This window comes from Rosa rugosa, chromosome 6 (genome assembly GCF_958449725.1).
Source record: "Rosa rugosa chromosome 6, drRosRugo1.1, whole genome shotgun sequence".
Taxonomy (NCBI): domain Eukaryota; kingdom Viridiplantae; phylum Streptophyta; class Magnoliopsida; order Rosales; family Rosaceae; genus Rosa; species Rosa rugosa.
In genome coordinates this window covers 14058310-14077998 of record NC_084825.1, presented here as the reverse complement: position 1 = coordinate 14077998, position 19689 = coordinate 14058310, and the positions used below count along the sequence as shown (strand labels likewise).

Below are 19689 nucleotides of genomic sequence, written 5' to 3'. Positions count from 1 at the left end.
CATAGGCTCAGTACATGGTCGGTAAGGCAGGTATAACCTTCAGCTTAACTACTTTCTGTGTCGCAACCCAACCAAATCTAGATAAAGAGTCCTTGACCAATAAGTACAAATTTAGCAAATCTAGAATGCCTTGAATACCAACCTAAGTTGATTCTGATCTCTTCCATACTGTAACATTACAAATTGTGATGACCATTAGTTCCAGTCATAGATCACATACCCTCATTCCAGTTTGGAACAAGGGGAATGAAAACACCTTCAGAATAAATTAATGCAAATAAAATTGATAAATTTGCTGACCAGCTACATTGAAGGGCTATAGCCTGTCATTCAGGCAAAAAAAAAAAAAAAAATAGATAACAAGATATTCACATGGTGTGTCAAAAAAGGTTGAAAGATTAAAAATACCTATCCACTTCTTCGACAGGGAAAAAAAACCCACTACTTCAATGTAGGAATTTCACATGAAACTAAAGGCAAAAAGCCAAGAAACAAAGTCCAAGGAACCACGAACAAACCCTTTCCTTTCCTTCCTATTATCAACAAATACAAAGAATATGTAGAGGTTAATGTACAGGAGATCAACTTACAACTTCCCATTCCTAAACACAAACTTGAGGAGATGTACACCTTTGGTCTAAAAGAATGATTGACTAATATTAGAACCGGCAATTTCCGACTACATGTCAAACCCACCACTATCAAGTATCATCTACAAACCAGCAGCACGGCAAATCTTAGTATCTTCCCCCTTCAGCTACAGTTAAGAGTATACAACCACCATAAAAATTCACAATGCACCTTCAAGTTCCATAAACCCATGAACTTCAAAAAGTTAGCTTCCCTTTATCTCTTACCAGAGAGTCCCATGTTTAAACAAGAGAAGCCTGCTCCCAATACCAGAGATTCCATGTTTACAACTAGAGAAGTATGCAACATTATATTCCTCTAACATCTTCTGCAGGTCCAGATAATATTCTGGAATGCTCGAGTTATTTCACACGAAAATCATTCCTGAATACAGTGAGGTTTTGAGTGAACTTGTCCCTGTTCTTTGAATCCAAACTCCTAGTAACGTCTGCCATTAGCTTGTCAAAACACAGGGAAAGCCGCTGGTGATGATCCACTGGCTGCAGGTCAATGCAGACAGATATTTAATTTCACAAGAAAGATGCATGCAACAATTAATGAACCTTTCCTGGGAAAGCTCATAAGTCATAACAATACAGAGTATAAAATGATAAGATAGAGGCCTTAATACAGATCATTTTTTTCCCTCGGATAACACAGCCAGAAGAGTAGGTACTAACCTGTGAAGCCATGATCCGAACTTTCAAATCAGAGAATATCTGCAAGTAAGAGGCCATCTTTCAGTAAAATAATAAGTTACAAAGAAAATACCAGCAGGCTTCTCTCCCTAATTACTAAAATTGGCACCTCTCAATGAGGTTAACAGACATAAAAAGCATTGTATTCAAAGGACACAAATCTGACTTCTTACTGAAACACAAAACAGCATCCATGCACAGGCCATGGAGGCCACAAAAATTGAGAGAGGTTAAACAATGTTGAAGACAACAAACAAAGCACATCTACAATATCAATATAAACCTGAAGCATATTAGAGAGATTCATTGTTCCCACGGTAATATTTAACAGAGAACGAAAAGGAAATTTTCTATAATTGGCAGTAGGGAACTATAACATTTCTTTGAAAAATAACATAGTACTAGCAAGATATTTTCTAAAGCTTGCAGTAAAAAACAAAAACAAAAAAATTGCTGCAGGAAGGTGTAAACAATCATGTACACACCAAATAGGAAACTTATTAGTGTATCAGTGAAGATAGAATGAAGAACTGATTTTGAAGAAGCATTTGAGAGAGGTTTTGCATTCATGTTTCTGTGTAGATGTGTATGGTCTTCAACAAGGAAAATTTGAAAGCCATACATACTAAAAGAGAAGTATTACCTGCTCACTAATAAGAATTAAGCTCAGCATTGGTCTGCTAAGACTCCACTGGTTGCCACAATCCTCAAATAAAACAATCTCAAACAGAGTCTTCAGTATCTGTGCATAACAAAGAATCAGATTATTGATATACCCTTTCAAAATTCAATAATTATTGATAGAAACAATCAAGTGTAATCAAAATTTGACAACATAAAGAAACAGTACGCATATTAAATTCACCTTGTATGCATCGGGTTTGCGGGTGACATAACTCATATAAGGATAGAGAACAAACAGTAATAGCTATTATCAATGACAGCACTGCTAATCATACTTTTTAACAAGCACTATAATATTGATATTTCTTTAATAGCAACATAGCATGCCCTATTAACAAAAAGTATGGAAGTGTAAAGAAAGTGGACCGGCACTTGGACAGTGTAGAATATAAAAGAACCAGAAACTCAATAAAACCATCACTTACAGGAGAAAAATAAAATAAAAACACAACCAAATCCAAACAACAGCAACAAACAGGAAATAATGGAACAGAAATGGTTTTAAACATATGAGAGACATAATTGAAAAAAAATTAATATATTTTAAAATATAGAAAAATATTGAGAACTTCGTTGAGTCTTGGTGAATAACATCAACAACATAATGCAGATGACCATAGTGCACAATATTACAATCTAATGAAGAACCGACATAGTTCCTGATATTATTGATCGAGAATAACAAGCCAACCAGAAAAAAAAATGCACACCATTAATAAGACAAAATCAAAAGAAAACTGGACTACAGCACAGCATCCTGACTTACTTCTGGAAACAAATTGGGGCAGTCTGCAATGTGACGAGCAAGATTTACTGCAGTAGGTAATGTAGGTGCCTCGCCCATGGTAATGTTGTTAAAATAAAAGGCAGCCAAATTATCAACAGCAGACGCACACTGGAGCAAAAAGTAGACTATGGGCTTCAGTAATAGAAAACAATGGAAGCTATGCAGTAGATGAAACAAGAATAGTTGGCATTGATCATGGGATCAACTAATATGCTTCAAACATTTAAAGTCCAGACTCAATTTGGATTTTAGAGATTAATTTCTTTGGTAGAACATATTGTCTCCAAAAGAAAGTTAATCAGCAGAAATCACGTATTTTTCAATTATTTTGACACCTGTTCTACATGAAACTTATCGTTCTTAAATCCCACTATCCATCTCATAAATGGAGGTAAATTTTGCTACTATAAATGTTGGCTGGATGGGAGTCAGCACTTCTCACTGCACAGCCGTGCCATTTGGGCTATTGCCACTGAATTTTTCTGACAATGTTCGCCACCCAAATTACTTTGAAAGACACAATTAGAGCCTAAAAGTTGAGACATGTGGGTGAAACTAGAAAGGTGCTTCTCAAATAGACATGTAGTAGGCATAATTTCATAACACATACCTGTGATGAGATACTTGTATCTAGACCTTTGAGGCCAGATTCAAGAGATCCAACAATATGCATAAAAGTACTGGTATCCAGATTCAGTATGTAAACTATGTGGCTGTTGAATAAGACCTCTAAAAACGCAAAGTAGGCTCTTGTCAGCTGCACAAAGTGAGAAATCAAATTATGAAAATAAAGTTCCCCCTTGCAAAGTTTACACCATATGAACAATTCAACACAAGATAAAGCTTAAAGAGCTTGATATGTCAGAAGTTTTTTGGCTCATGCAAACACAAACTTGTATAGCATCAAAAAGCATTGATATCATAGAATTCAGCATGAAGTGCTAAAGAGTAGGATAAAACATCAATTTCAAACTTGATATATTGCATATGCTACTTCTCATGACGAAAGCAAATTAACAATCTATCTCACTTCAAGACTAGGATATATTACCATGGCCTAATTAAAGATTTTCATACTGATAGACAGTCTTTTATTTGAAAATTTCTTCACTTGCTAGAAGAGATAGCTAAGGCTATATAAGTATCAAAGAAGCTAGATAGAATCTTAGTACACAAATTCTTCTTGAAATCTACAGAATCTGCTTGCAATTTTTGAATCCAGGTAGTCAGAATTGTTAAGCACTTGTTTCTAATTTTCTTGCAAACCTTTTCATCTAAAACATATATATATTTCAACTGCTGGACTGATCATGAGAACCAATGTGGGATTCCTCAATTTTAAGTTGTATAAAGATACAACTACAGAGAACAAATGTAGTTGGATCAAGCCAGATAAAGTCTTACTGATGTTCAGACTTCACAGAACTTCCGGCAAGAGAATAACTGCCTGGCTGCTTTTTTAATGCAGAGGCATCATATCTTAAATATATGGCAACAGTGTGGATTAATGTTATTATTATATGTCACACAGCCACCAAATTTTACTAAAGTTTTGTAGAAAAAGCATTTTAACCCAATTTCCAGAGAATTAGGTGTCACGAAAATTCAACAATATGGTCGAAGGATGTACCCGAGGCTTCATGTGTCAGTGTCAGAATGGCTGAAACACAAAATCTATTGGATAAATATCCTTTTAGAAAATACTAAGTTCATCTTTTCTAAATTCCAAGCCACTCCATTTCCATAGTTTCACATTACTGACTGGCTCATATTCCACATAACCCAAAAAATAATAATAATAATAATAATAATAATAATAATAATAATAAAATAAAAAAATAACAAGTAGTCAATAGAAATCATATGACTACCAAAAAAAAAAAAACCGGTAATATAAACTAGTAGATTAGCAAAGAAGACATGGAAACAAAGGTTCACATACCTTACGGAATGCCAATATATCAGCCAAAGGAATTGATAATGCCAACTTTAGTGCAATATCAAGTGCATCAGAAAGTGCTCTATCTCCATACAGCTCAAACACCCCAAAGTTGACATAGTTTCCAGCAAGAGCTGTGTTGTTTGGCAGCAAGATACTAAATTAGCTAACATATTTTTAAGAGATACTATTTATGTGTGAATATTCAATCAGGAAAGCATATTCAATCAGGAAAGCAAGGACACAGCAACTACGAAAAAGAAATATTAAACTGAATGTACCACAACATTAAAAGAGAAGACCAAACCATATTGTCTTTTAGAGTCTCAAACAAACAATTAAAGAAAAGAAGAGAGAAAAAAACAAGCCTTATTTTCACCGCTGTTCTAGCCAACTACTTTGACGTAGTAAAACCACTATTAACCTTATTTCAGAACATACCCATCTCCGTCACAACTTCAGACCCTTGTCAGTCTTTCCTTAATTTACTGCCTGCCCTGGACCCAGACATCTAACTATTTCCAACCAGAATTACACCATTAAGAACACAGCAGATGAAAAGGCATATCCAAGAAAAAGTGAGGAAACAAACAAAATAACCCATAGGGCGAAAGCTTCAAGACTGTAAACATACAACATGCAATATAAACATTGCAATAGTTATTTCATCTTAGGGTCACATAACAATATTCAAAAGTAACTTGTTATTTAGAAAGAAAGAAAATTTATAAAAAAAAACAAACAAAACAAGCAAAGTGAATAGAGCCCACATTACTGTTACAAGAAACTAGAAGAACATGTTTCACCTCTCGTGAGAATAGTTAAAGAAATCCATATTCCCTTGTATTTGAAGGCATATATATCAGCAACGTTTGGAAGAGACAGAATCCTTGACCCATAAGCAACTATCAGTTTACTGACTTCTCGGAAAAGAAGTATGCCATTAGGAGAAGATGAGTCAAAAGTCAAGCGTTGGGCTTTGTTCAGTACAAACTCAGCCATGAATTTCAACAAAGGGGTAGTAACCTGCAGTATCAAGTAGCAAGAACTTAAGAAAATGGCACACCATAACTTTAGAAGAAAATAAAAAATGGGAACAAACTTAGCAGGCCATATATGTAAAGAGATAAAATGTTGATAGAATAGGAAGATATGAAATCAAAAGATAGAGTTGAAAGAGGAGGGAGAGAAGCGTTGCTCCCTGTTTCAAGAGAATCAAAAGAATTGTATTACTATATAATTCTGCCTAAAGAACAAGTTATAAGATGTATATATGTAATGCAACCGAGATTTTTGAACAAGAGCTAAAATCGCTTGACAAAATTCTATTTCTCTTTTTTCTTTTCTTTTGAAAAAAAAAAAGTCAACATAATGTTTCGTTAACATAGAAACTCTGAATAAACAAAGAAGGTTATCCTCTACCTCTGGTGTATCAGACCAGTGCAAGATGCCTTTCAAAAGAAGTGGCATGTGTGCAGGATACAGCCAATCAAACAGAAGCCCAAACGTTCTGCGACTGAAGATGTTGAAAAGAAGAATGTAAGAGAAAAATTTGTCAGGCCTTAGAACTTTGGTTCAGAAAATGCAATAGTTATTTACCTATTTGTGGCCATGGCAATTCCCCGAAGATCCCTCATCAGCCCGATTAATGCATACTTTACATTATCAGTGCGAAACATTGCATCAGGAGTTGATTCGAGATTGATAAAAACCTAAATTCCATATCGAGCATATGTTACATATACAGCATGAGTTTCTTATAAAATACATTTATATAGAGTATGAGAAACTAAAATAAAAGCTCATCGAAAATATTGACTATTGACAATCCCCAAATTTTTTTGTTGGTCTGATTGACAATCCCCAAATAACAATAACCTTTCTTCAAAGAATGCAAACAACTATGATAAATAAACCAAGACCAATAGAAGAAAGAATTCCATAGTTTGTCAAACACATTCGCCTCTGTGGGGTTGCTTCAGGAATTATTTTCTTTATCCACAGAGGTTATAGTTTTGCAACTACTTTTGCGACTACTTGATTTGTTTGCTAAAATTGTCTTATGACTACAAAAGCTGCTAAATTCATCATGTTTCCAATCAAGAAATACATAAAAATGGATGTTACCATAAATTCCATAATACAATAGACAGAAGAACACCAAAATCTTATTCGGATATCTGTAATCTGGCTTGCAAACTTTCCCCTATTATGAAACTGAGCACAAGTACCCAAACTCGACAGTATTAATTCTGAAGAATGCAGATACACGAGAGAGAGAGAGAGAGAGAGAGAGAGAGAGAGAGAAGCATACTTGCAAAAGTGGATCCATTGAAGATTTAAACTTCACAGGGCTATCTTCCATGAATATTAACCAACCAATTGTAAAATAAAAAGTTGTTCTACTACGAGAACATCTATATTCTTCCAAAAAGGGGAAGTGCTCCCTCTGAAAAAGAAAAAGGAAAGAAAAGAAAATTCAGGGGAGGTATACAAGATGCTTTAAAAGACGGTCAAATCAAAAGTAAAAACGTAAAAAAGCAAAGGAAAGATATTGTAGACTGAGATTTACAGTATGATTGGACACTATAAATTTAACAGTATCCAACTTCAAAAGCAGCTTGCCAGTCATGTATCTGCAACCGGGAAAAAAAAAAAAAAAAAAAAACACATTAACCAAAATACAAGGAATTGAGTTCCTAAAGCAACAACTAACTCCGGTCCTCTAAACCAAATGCAGAAGTAATGAAACTAACCCAGATGCCAGCTCCAAGAACAAACTCAAGGTGTGACCAATGACCTCCTCACTCTGATACAGAGATAAGAATTAATATGATAACCATAATCCTTATATTTGTTATGAACAATTCAGGACAGAGATTTAACCTCGGTGTAACATTTCAGGTTTGTAGCAATCTTTCCAACAATCACATTCAACATTAAAAGATGATCATGAAGTCCAAGAAGTTCAGAAAGGCGTGCATATAACTGCTGCAACATATAAGAGAAGCATCAAGCTAAATGTTAACATAACTTTAGAAAAATACAAAGAGAGTCAACTTACCTTCGAAGAATGCATGGCCTGATCACCAACATAAGACTTCCGAAAATGTTGGAAAAAGGTAAGAATTGCACGGTCAAGTCTTTGCTTGCTTATTTCACCATATCTCTGCCAAATGCCAAGAAGGAATTTCAATAAATGCAAACTGACTCAAAAATGGCATGTAGTAATGTATAAATAACAAAAGCCAAAAGTGCTCTACTCGAAGTCAACTAAAACTTGTCCAATGGTTCTACTGGCTCTTGTATTTGGATAAACAAAGAAAATATCGGTGTCAAGTTTTGCGATGTTCTCTTCATAAGTGGACTAGTTATTCACCACTAAGCTAACGATATACCATGCAACGTCAAATCCTTACTGGCAAGAGAAAATTTCGAGAGAATAAACCCCTCAGCCTCTTCCTTTGCCAGACTCTTCAATTTCTATTTACTTTCTTCGCCAAGATCTTTATTTTTCTTTATTGTTTTGAGCAAGGACTTTTGATCTTCCTCCTCTGGTTCACATCAGCATGGGTCTCAGCAAAACTCTTCTTCTCCTATGGTTCTCATCAGCATCTGTCGCCACTAGTAGCATCTTTGTTTAGTTCCTATACTGGTGGGTAACCTAATGTAGGGTTGTAGATGCACTTCATCAAATTAAATTTCGTCAAAATTTCTGGAAACTTAGCTCAAAGTTTAAGTTAGTTGTCTTTGAAATTATGGTATTCCACTATTTTTCTACACTTCCCATCCATAATTGACATTTCGTCATTTCCTCACCAACTTTCTGATATTCTGTCCACACGGGAAAGAAATTGCACCAACTTCATTTTCCATTTCATAAATTTAAAATACCAAACTATTAATTTTTTTTTTTTGAAAAGAAACAGCTTTTTATTAAAAAAACAAAAATCGAGATATAGGGAGGCGGACAAGGAGTCTGCTTTAATGATCTAAAGAGGACAAGGAGTCCACTTTAATGATCTAACAGATTTAAAATACCAAACTATTAATCGACAGCACATTCCATCCAATATTTGATATTTCGTCAACATTTTGCAAACTTTCCTATATTTTCAAGTCAGAAGGAAGAAATTGCACCAACTTCTGTTTCCATACCATAGGACCAAACTACTGACTGACATATTAATGATTTTGATGATGCTTTCATTTCTAGGAAATTAAACTATAACTAGACATTCTTTGAAGTTGATAAAAATCAGACTAACAACAAGTTATATGGTTAAGTATCAGCTAAGGTGCTTTAAGCCCAACGCAGCAGAGCTTGAAAGACTCCATGATGAACGTAAGTGACAGACCGCTAAGGTCTATCCAAGGCCTTGTAAGAAAAGGATCTAGAGCCTTTAGCTTTGCTAGATAATGTTTAGCCTACTTGAGATCATGCAAAATTGGGCTTTGAGCAAGCTGAACTACACTAGTAGTGGCTAGAGTTTCTTTGTTTTTAACATTATATATAGGGTTAGGGTTATACCAAAGGTATTTTACTTTTGTCACCAGGTTAGGGTTATACATTATATCAACTACGTATGAATAAAATTGAAAGCTTTTGCTTCTCTCCAGTGGTGAGATACACCCTAGGTGATGCTAAGGCCTCGAGGCGTGATTCCTGGAACCCTACTGGTGTGATGTAGTTCTTTCCCAGTCTTCTTAATTTTTCTCTTCTTAAGTTCATTATATCCTTATTCTCAAAAAAAAAAAAAAAAAAAAAATATGTTCATTATATCCTACTGTTCTTGTAATCCCAGAACTCACACCCCTAAAACCTTAGATTCTTCAGAGAAGATCTTTCTTCTACAGATTTTCCCGTTATAGTCCTGCATCACCCAACTTTGATTCTTATATCAAACCATTATACCAAAAGCACCAAACTAGGAAACGAAGGACAGGCTGGTGTGAGTTGGGTTGTTCCAAAAGGGTGTTACGAGGTAAGAAGAGTTTGAAGACTAAAACCTTGTGGAATTGCAGAATGTGGCTGTTTTTGGGTCATTTGGCAGTTGTAAATACGAGGATTTTTTAAGAATTTCCCGGTTTCTCTGTGGAAGAACTCTAGGATCGAGTTTGTTTCCGGTCTCAAATATGGGCATCAGTCACCTTAGAGTTTGGAAATTATCGCTTTCTGACTTGGTGCTAATTTGAAAGGTGCATTGACTTGATTAAGCCACTTTCAGCCTTATATGTGGTGTTTCTCTTTGTTTTGAGTTTTAGTTTTTCTTTGAGGACTTTTTGTCCTCTAGTGTACTGTGCTTTTGTAATAAAAGTTCTGTTTCTTCTCACAAAAGTAGGAAGACAAAGGACAGAGTAATCTGACATCATCAAGTTATAATTTCATTATGTATTAACAGAACTCAAAGCAAAAGTCTTTCCTGCAGCTGTACCTGGCTGTGTACCCCACTGTCGGTAACATTAATCAATTGCAAGATGCGAGCTGAAAGTTCCGCATCAAATAGTTCTTGTGACTCAACACTGCATGGCAGAAATTTAAAACAATAAGAACCTGCCACAGTATCAATTCCACAGGGCAATGAATGCGGGTTGAAAAAAAAGAACGAGAACAAAATGAAGTAGATGTATTTCTTTACCTACAACCAGTACATTGTTTTATCTTAAGAATAGCAGCAACAATATGAACAATCCAAGCAAGTTTGGCTTCAATGACAGAGAGGTCACTGGTTTCACTGGGCGGCATGCGAGCTCTTTCCTATTTAAAGTCAGAAGGAACGAACAGAACATGAAGCCACAAACTCTTTTCACTTTTAAATTCCAAAAAAGTATCTTCATTATGTATGACCATACCGTGTATATTTGTAAAATGGGTTCCACTGTGTTTATTATATATAAACTACTGCTTTCATACTGCAATTCAAAGACAGAACGTCATACAACAAATGCAAATCAGTTCCACACACGTAAGTCAGGAATCATTATATGAATTATACTGCAATGCTCCAAACAATAGTTGTCACTTGAGGAATAACCAGATCATACTTGAAATGAAACAATTACATATCATGTGTAGAGGAAGAACCTGGAATCTGCAGAGGTAAGGGAAGCAATCTAACTGATCCTGAAGAAGTTCAACATTGTCTAGTGGGTTTTCAGAAAGATCATCTGAAGATCCATCCTGTAAAACAGTAATTTAGTGAATAGAGAAAATCCTGTTAGCTCAACAGTACACTACAGTATCGGCAAGAGAAACATTTGATGATATACCTGCACAGAGTTAAATCTCGATGTGATGAAACTTTCGGCAATCTTAGGCACAAATTCTTCAAGCAAGCTGGGTGCCTCGCCTTTCAAGTATGGTACAGATGTCACCAATCTAGACCAGAGTCCTAAAAGATAGTATACACTGCTGCTGGCCCACTGGTAAGAAAACAAGCTTGTGAGTAAATCAAGTTGAAACCCAGAATATTAATTCCAGCTTCTAGTCAGTAACAAAAAGTTACCATGCAACCATGTAGCATAGATGAGAGTGCTAAGAATAAAGATCTGGATATTACAGAAACATTGGGACTTTGGGGGGCGGGGGTCGGGGGTCGGGGCGGTGGTGTATAAGAGAAAGAGGACTAAGAATATTCAGATATTTAACACTATACAACATAGACTACTAGATGCACCTAACCATGATACTGATTTAAATAGAAGGTTAAAGATTGAGAGGCTAAGCAAGACACACATGAGATGAAGTAAAAGGAATAGATCTCTAAAATCAGATTTAGTGGAAAGAGTATACAATATAAAACTAAGGAAATTCAGAGTGTGACTCCATATGCATGGGGGGGAAAAAGACATTGATTTTATCATGGATGTGTTTACAGTTAACAGCCTGATATGCAACATTATTATGGCAATAGCTAAGAGAGGGTTCTGAAAGCCAGTCAACCTTCCAGGACTGCAAAGACTTTAGCGTGAACTCTGCTACTAATCGAATCCAGTCACTATAACCTTCCACATTCACAAGCTCTGACAACTGCAAAAGAGTTTAAAAAATGAACAAACATAAGCAGTAAAGTTGATCCATGCAAAGCAAGATATACAATTTTATATACGATATGATTAAATTATAGGCACCAAAAGCCATAAGTTAAAATCCCAAGCTATCTAGCAGTCTCACATCATAACAAAATCACATATTACCCAATTAAACCAAGAAAAGAAATCTAAAAACTTAAATTTCACCTTTTCAATGTATAAATATTACTAGAACAATAAAAAAAAAGTGATAAAAATCATCAATCACAGATAAGTGATAACATCATTTATCAAATAGAAGACCAAAAGGAAATGTAAGGTTTATGTCAAAGAAAATAGTAAATTATAGAAATGAAGAAAGGATACACAAAAAGATCTCCAAGAATTTTTTTTATTATTAATAGAAATGAATTTTATTAAACAAACAAGTATAAAAAGAGAGTAGAAAAGAAGTCCACAAAGGGCACAACTACAAAACAGAGACCCTAACAACCAACAGCAACAGGACTAGGACATATAACACAAACTCCCTACGAGGTCAACGACCCTAAATAAAAGCAGCCTTCCGATCTAAAGAATGAAATAGTGACTGTAATCTTTGAAAACCGTTGAAACAGAAGCCCAGACAGCTTCCCAGTACCCCACTCTCTCCCAAAGCTCCTCCACCCCCACACCTAGGTAATCTTCAAAGACCCCTTCTATTTCTTTCCATCAAGAGCACCGGCTGCGAGAACTCTACAGCCGCAAAGAACTTTATCTTTCATCCCTTTCCCAAACCCAAAGAAATGATGGCAGAAGAGAATTCCAAAGAAGAGTAGCAACTTTTCTTTACACGCTATATGCAATCAACCAGTTACTTATTACTTCTTTTGTTGTTTTTTCAGTGATATTTCTTAAAATGTAATAAACTTGTCCACAGTCAGTCTTATTCTTTGTGTTGTGTATAAAAGTTACTTTCTTCTCGAAAACAAATCAAAATTCTTGACAAAGACACCAAAAGTAAGAATTACCTGATAATTAACTCGGAAACGTCCAAGAAGACGGCAATACTCATGGTAATTATCATGATCAGCAAGACCTGGATATCCAGTCCAAAAAATTTATAATACACAAAATCCAATAGAACAAAGACAGCAAACAATACAAATATTAATTTGGCCCATCAAATATATAGCCAGTTGTCTACAGTAAAAGAACGAGTAAATAGGTTAAATGAAAATCAGAACATAGCCTTGTGAAGTAGAACATGTATAGATACAGAACGAGAATTAGCCTAGAGCCAATCAATAAATGACAGGATCTCTAACTTAGCATACAGAAATCTATCCACACTTTTGTTCTTACATAGAGAACAGGCAATTCCCACCAAATAAACACAAATTCTTCCACCCACACATTCATGCACAAAGAACGTATTATTTTCTACTCGGAAACACTGGAATAGATACAAATCTGTCCATATTTTTTCATGCTACTGAAAAAAAGCAATAACTGCCCAAACAATACACAAAAACACATCCACCACACATTCTTGGGCACAGAACATATTGTTTCTATTCAGCAACACTAGAGTAAAAGATAGATGGATAAAACGCAAAACAAAAACAACAAAAGAATAAAAAGAGACAAAAGGGGATAAGCCAACAGTACCTTGCCCTGTTTGTAGGATTTCTTTGGTTCCTGTCATCAAATGGGCCAAAAACTTTGAACGAGCAGCATCATTTGTAAACAAAGATCGTCTAACAGAAGCCAGTCGCACCAAGCACTCCAGTGCCTAGAAAAAGTAAATAAAAAATAAAAATTGTGAAATTCCAAATAAAAGAGATTTACAATAGAAAACATGTGAACAATAAACTAATTAAGTATTTTAAATGAGGGAGAAGTAACATTTTACTTCAACAATAAGGAATATGATATGTTTGAACTATTTGTTATTGCATTGTCCAATTGCTTAGCCCTCTGCAAACTTTAGCTCTCTGGAATAGGGGATCTTTAGAGATTGTAAAGTGATCTGGGTTACACCAGGCAATTATGTGACACTTTTGGGCGAAAGGTTCAGTTGTTTTGGAGGTCAGAAGGGATTGGTCCTCGGGAGATGTGCCATCATGGCAGTGTTTTGGGTTATCTGGATGGAAAGAACCAAAAGCAATAATTAAAAATAAGAGCCTTGTCCCATCATGGATCATACGACGCCCACAGATGTGCCGTTGTGGATCATATGACGCCCAAAGAGATGCCCAAAAAGAGCCTTGTCCCATAGCGGATCCAAGGCCCCATACCTTGCCCAAAAATCGCTGGAAATTAACCCATTTCAAATTTATATATGTCCTCATTTGTGGATTATATAGCCTTTTCACAGCTCAGGGACCCATGCTATATACATGTTTCGTACATGACTAACTTCCACGTGCATAGATCTATAAATTTTTTGACCTTAATCTGTTAAAAAAAATTATACATAAATTTATTTTATCTTCCTTTCCTAAATGTATCTTGGTATGCAAGAAGGAACCAGCAGCAATGTGAAAGTAGGGCTAATTCCTTTGTATCTCTTTTTCTACCTGGGAGAAAGAATTCTTTGAAGAAAAAAAGTACCTTAACCAACCAGGTCAACTAGTTCATACATAGAACGGAATCCCCACTAAAAAACAAAGATTGGCTTAAGGGCTTCAACTGCCTCTGCTAGTATCTCAAAAAAAATCACTAGGTGGCATAAAGTCACTAAAGAGGATAAGAAACTGGTCAGAGAAATGCAAACACCGTGTATCATTAGGGTGATGACACAACAATGAACTTGGGTTACGGTGAGGAAGAACATCAAAAAACATCAAGCGCTAAAAAGCCAAACCAATGGGACTTACTGCATCCAGTTAATGGCCTCACTAAATCTGAAGAAAGAGGATAGACAAAACACGAGAACATCCACTTCGATCCAATATTCATGGTGATAGGAATACTGAGAAAAGAGGGCAAAACACCTTAAGGTTCTAGCAGTCTAGCGGCTTTCTATCTTCAAAATATGTGATTCATGATCATTGATAAGAAATAGAAATTTCTTGACGAAAATGAAAGCTTCCACATGACTCAAGTGAATTTAAGCCATTATTACTTGATAAAATGTTGGACTAGATTTGGCAAAAAAAGTATTGTGCCCTCAATCATCCAATATGTCAACATTTCCAAGAGATCATTAACAATTACTTGACAAAACAAAACGAAAATAGAAAGATTAGAAATGCCAATCTCCTTGTAAAAACAAATATTCTGACCTCCTTTGACAGAGGGGCCTTTGTAATGGCATAGTAATCGAAGAAGACTTGAAGTGTTGAAGGATCCTCCAAAACTGACCTCCAAGAAGTTGGGATCTGTAAGATTATCAGTAACATAAGTATTCCATGCCCGACAACAGAGGGGTCTCCATGACTTCTGAACTATTAAGAATCTAATGCCACAGACAATACCTGAACAGTACCAAATTCTTCTGAACTTTCATCAATTGATGTCCCAACAAAATCAAAAGATAAACATTTAAGAGAAAGAGAAAGAGCCAACTCTCGCAATCGACTTTCAACTGTGCACCACAATGAAGACCAGTTAACGAAGAAGTTAAATAATCAGAAAGTAGGAAGTAAGAAGAAAACAATGTAATGAAAGAAAGCCTGAATAATACCATTGTTTTCCAGTTGGCGCAATGATGTTAAAGAGATCTGGAATATTTGGAAAAGAGACTGATCCCTGAAGTTGCAGGCAACCCTTCGATGATGCGTTGAAGGCAACCCTGGATTAGGCTGAGAAAGTACCAATTTATCTATACATAAGAATGTTACCCAATACAAATCTATTATGAAAGTGACTACTTTTTAATGTAAAATGTCATTGGCACAAAGAAAACAAAAGTTTGCATTCCTATTTGCAAAAATAAGTTAATGATTCTAGATCAACAGTGAAACTAAACCAAAATAAGAATATGCCTATAAATGTTCAAAGAAACGACTAACTATGAGGGCTTAAACTACCCTCCATCAATGTTCATTAACAAGAAGGTTAAAGATTAGTTCTGAAAAAGAGATGAAAATGAAAAGATTAGTTCTAAAAGCAACTTATATCCCAAAAATTCCAACAAGATAGACCATACATAAGTAAGCAGATTCAGAAAGTTTAATGGATCAAAATTATCAATTACTATGCCATGGCACAGAACTCCAACTATTGGCATGATCACTAGGCCTGTTCCCATATTGCTAGTGGAGATTTCATAATGGTATGCAGGCAGCATAGGAACTACAGCCTTTAAGCTACATACCAAATAAAGAAATTTCAAACAAAATAGAATCGGTGAAAATAATGAAAACAGTAATTTCACTGTCATCAACTGCCACCCACATGAATCCTCAAAGATATATTTGCCTGTGAATCCTTAACTCTAGTTCCTGTTGATCGGATTTGGAATTCTAGTTATGGTACGTTGTAGCGTTGTGGAATTAGGGTTCATTTTTAATTCCAACTGACAGGTAGATAATTTTCTGTCTCAAAAAAATAAAAATAAATAAAAGGAAAGAAAGAACTGCCAGCCAAGGTCAGTAAACAGAAGTCGTGGGAAGTCTACCAGAGAGGAGGAAATATATCATCACAGCTACAGGCTCATAACATCTGTTATATGACTACGGTAGCAGCAAGATTGAAATACAAAATGGAAACTTTCCATAACAAATAATTTCTTACATCAATGATGATAGATGACAGTCTAGGGCAGAAGTTGAAGACTTACCTGATTCATCTCAGAAACAAGTTGGTTTAATATCTTCAAACCAATGGCATAGTGATCAGAAGTTGCCTGGTAAACAGATCAGTAAGTACAGTTATTTGCAAATGTACTGAGAAAATAAAAATATAAGATAGGTAGACACAAACACTTGAATCTTTAAATACTAGCACTGAATGTAGTAAGCCACATGTTACAGTTTTAAAAAAGCAACTTTATAATGCAAATGAAGAATGTGACACTTATTGATACTGTAGGTCAATTTTATCTTCAAACTCTACAAACTCGAGCAAAAATCTAAAAACCTCTTGGTAATAAGTTGTAAAATGTACTCACTTACATACTGTACAGTGCCTATACAGTTCTCAGAGAGCAACATTACAAAGAAAATGGAAAATGTGAATAATGCTAAGATGGATATGGAACAACAAAAGAAAACATGACAATGCATTCATAAGGTTGAGGAGGCAGTCTACTGTGGTGGCAATAATACAAATGAGGTAATAAGAAAATAGCTCCATGATGGGACAACAAAACACCAAACACTCTCACTCTTATTTCTATTTCAACATGAAAAGGAAAGCAAATACTAGTTTGAATTCACATTTACTAAATGAATAAACAGAATACTAGTTTAATGACATTACAAGTGTTGGCCTCAAGGTTTTGTGGATGGAAAAAAAAAAAAAAAAAAAAAAAGGATCTTGGGGCTTCAGTGAGATAAAACTTCTGAGTTTTGTAATTCACTCTTCTTCTATACTCATGTGAATGGGAAGGAAGTTGCCACTTAAAATTTGTTTACATTGTAGTTGATGTACTGTAATCTTTGTTTTCCGTTTGCTGCCTCATATTGTCTAAAGTTATTTTCATGCTTGTTCATGCCACCACTGTGCACAGCATTGCCACAGAATCATAACATACGAATATCAAACGAGGATCAGAAGTTAGAAGAAGATACTGTAAAAGAAATCCAACATAGATAGCAAGAGTACTTCAAGAAATGACAAATATATCACCTGGTTCAAGAAGTTCATGGACTCTTTAACCACATCCTTGAATCTGTCATCATCAAACCACCCAAACTTGGTGAGTCGACATAAGAGTTGGATTAAGGAAGCAGTAACAAACGGCTGCAACTCAGGTCCTCTAGTGGCCAGATAGTTAACAAGGTAGCTCCCTACAACCAATTGTAACCACGTTCAACATCATAATAACGAAGGCGCAAGCAATAAATAACTCGGAAATCAGATAAAAAAGCAAAGGACATTACGGATATCAAGACGAAGCTGCAAGGCAAGGCTATGATCAGTGACTTGCTTCAACAAACTAGAGCTAGCTAGCATCAGAGCATACGGCGTCATGGCATTATCAAGAATGTACTGGCATTGCGAAATGTATTCAATGTTCACAGAAAAGCATTTGAGAGTGTTTTCGGCGTGGGCTCGCTCAACCGAGTCCTGCGAATTGTACAACCTCTCACACAAGGCCTCCAGTTGCCTTAACCCCTCCATCGCTGCACACAAAAAAAAAAAAAAAAAAAAACGAATCATCAGTCATAGCTTCATATTATAATCACAGATTGTTTTCTAAAACGCAGATACAAAATAGTAACAGCATCGATTTTCAACCAACCAATTCTTAATCATATGAGTTACAGCGAATCGGTTTCACAGAAATGAACAGAGAACGGAGCCAGCAAATAAATTTCAGATGAAAAAAAAAAAAAAAAAAAAAAGGAGAAACAGCGTTCTGAATCCGCAGACGAAGGAGAAGAGAATCACAGCAATGCACAAGTCATGCAGATGATTCTGACAAGAACGAAGTTGACAGTAGAAGAGTTTATCGGAGGAGGTAGTACCTGTGGTGGTGGATCTGAGATCGAAACCCTAGGGCTCAAGGGTTCTAATTTTGCATTGAGAATGGGAATTTGGACCGCACAGAGATATTGGGGATTCTTTTGGAAATTGGATTTTCTTTTTAACCCTGTGCCTTGTGAAGGAGTCTACAATGGTGAGCAGCGAGAGAGAGAGAGAGAGAGAGAGAGAGAGAGAGCACAAAATTCACTTTCTTTTCTTTTTCTTTATAGAAAAGTGAAAACTGACGCAATTTTAGGCAGGCACGTCGTGAGGACCAAAATTCCTTTTTGGTTAAGAAAACAACGTATTCGAAAAATAGAAAAGCACGGATTAACACTCGATAAACACTCACAACATCGCAACTTTTTCATTTGTGTTAAGGAGTAGGCTGGAATGAACCAAAAAGTTTGTAGACCAAAGGGGCCCCACTGACGTGGGCAGTGGACAGCCTCATGATCAGATGACTTGATATTGACCGTTATTTAGACGTCAACTGTAAATTCTCTTCCGTGATGTTAAAGGAGGAGGGTTTTCTGGTAACTTGGGGAGGGAAAATATCTCCGCTCCCAGCTTCCTATACAAGTTCCCTCACAAAGATCTCCCTTGAGCGATATGACGAGTTGGAGGAGTTGAAAGCACGCCTGCAAAGAAGCGTTCCGTCAATCCTGGTAGTGTTTCTTTCCAATTGGGTATTCTATTTGTGTTGAATATACTCCCCTTGTGCTTGATGTTGTCTCGAAATTGTTGTTTAGTCGGGTGTTTTTGTTGTAGTTGGGTTTTGATGTGAGGAAGCAGAACATGAATTTGGGAAATTGGTTATCCATTTCTTCTGAATTCTCGTCGATTAGTTTTTTGTGTTGATTCTGGGGTTGTTCTTGTAGATGCGAAGAGTAGTGGTGTCGGCTGTGAGTTATGGAGATTAGGATTTTGAGTAAGTAGAGAGGATATTTAGTTTGTGGGGTAAGTTGAGGATTCTGGTATAGAGAAAACCATGTAAATCAGTAGCACACGATTAGAGAACCATGTAAATGAGTAGCACAGAATTCACTTGACAAGAAAGAAAGGAAAAAAACTAGGAACAAGAATAGGTGATTGTAAAATGTTTAAGAGGGAACACAGACATAGTTAACTGTGAAAGCTGGAGCCTATGGTTTTGTATACATATAGGATTTTTGTGAATATAGGCTGGTGGATTAACTGATTATTACAACAAGGCTGATAGCTTATTATTATTCCAATGATACAATCGTTGGGTAAATAGAACTGAGCATACGCTAGGTGGTGATGAACTGATGATAACA

General features: G+C 35.8%; 1 protein-coding gene across 3 annotated transcripts; it reads right to left on the bottom strand.

Annotated features, from left to right (window-relative positions):
- Positions 1 to 503: 503 nt before the first annotated feature.
- LOC133714255 (uncharacterized) lies at positions 504 to 18588 on the bottom strand. 3 transcript variants are annotated; one of them, XR_009848516.1, is made up of 30 exons: positions 18391 to 18588; positions 17803 to 18045; positions 17549 to 17709; positions 16539 to 16604; positions 15441 to 15558; positions 15232 to 15341; positions 15040 to 15135; positions 13421 to 13544; positions 12781 to 12848; positions 11682 to 11768; positions 11009 to 11161; positions 10824 to 10919; positions 10592 to 10651; positions 10378 to 10496; positions 10174 to 10261; positions 7803 to 7907; positions 7625 to 7729; positions 7495 to 7547; positions 7311 to 7374; positions 7053 to 7187; positions 6338 to 6450; positions 6161 to 6254; positions 5545 to 5764; positions 4742 to 4872; positions 3410 to 3556; positions 2779 to 2907; positions 1972 to 2070; positions 1311 to 1349; positions 858 to 1130; positions 504 to 757 (listed from the first exon to the last, which is right to left on the bottom strand). XR_009848516.1 is itself a non-coding variant. In XM_062140335.1 (29 exons), exons 2-29 carry the CDS (start codon positions 18041 to 18043, stop codon positions 993 to 995), a joined length of 3159 nt encoding a protein of 1052 aa, XP_061996319.1. In that variant the 5' UTR covers positions 18044 to 18045; positions 18391 to 18588; the 3' UTR covers positions 504 to 992. The 3 variants fall into 3 exon arrangements, 2 of the variants coding, with proteins under 2 accessions (XP_061996319.1, XP_061996320.1); XM_062140335.1 differs by having other exon boundaries at positions 504 to 1130; XM_062140336.1 differs by having other exon boundaries at positions 504 to 1130; positions 7625 to 7726.
- Positions 18589 to 19689: the final 1101 nt, after the last annotated feature.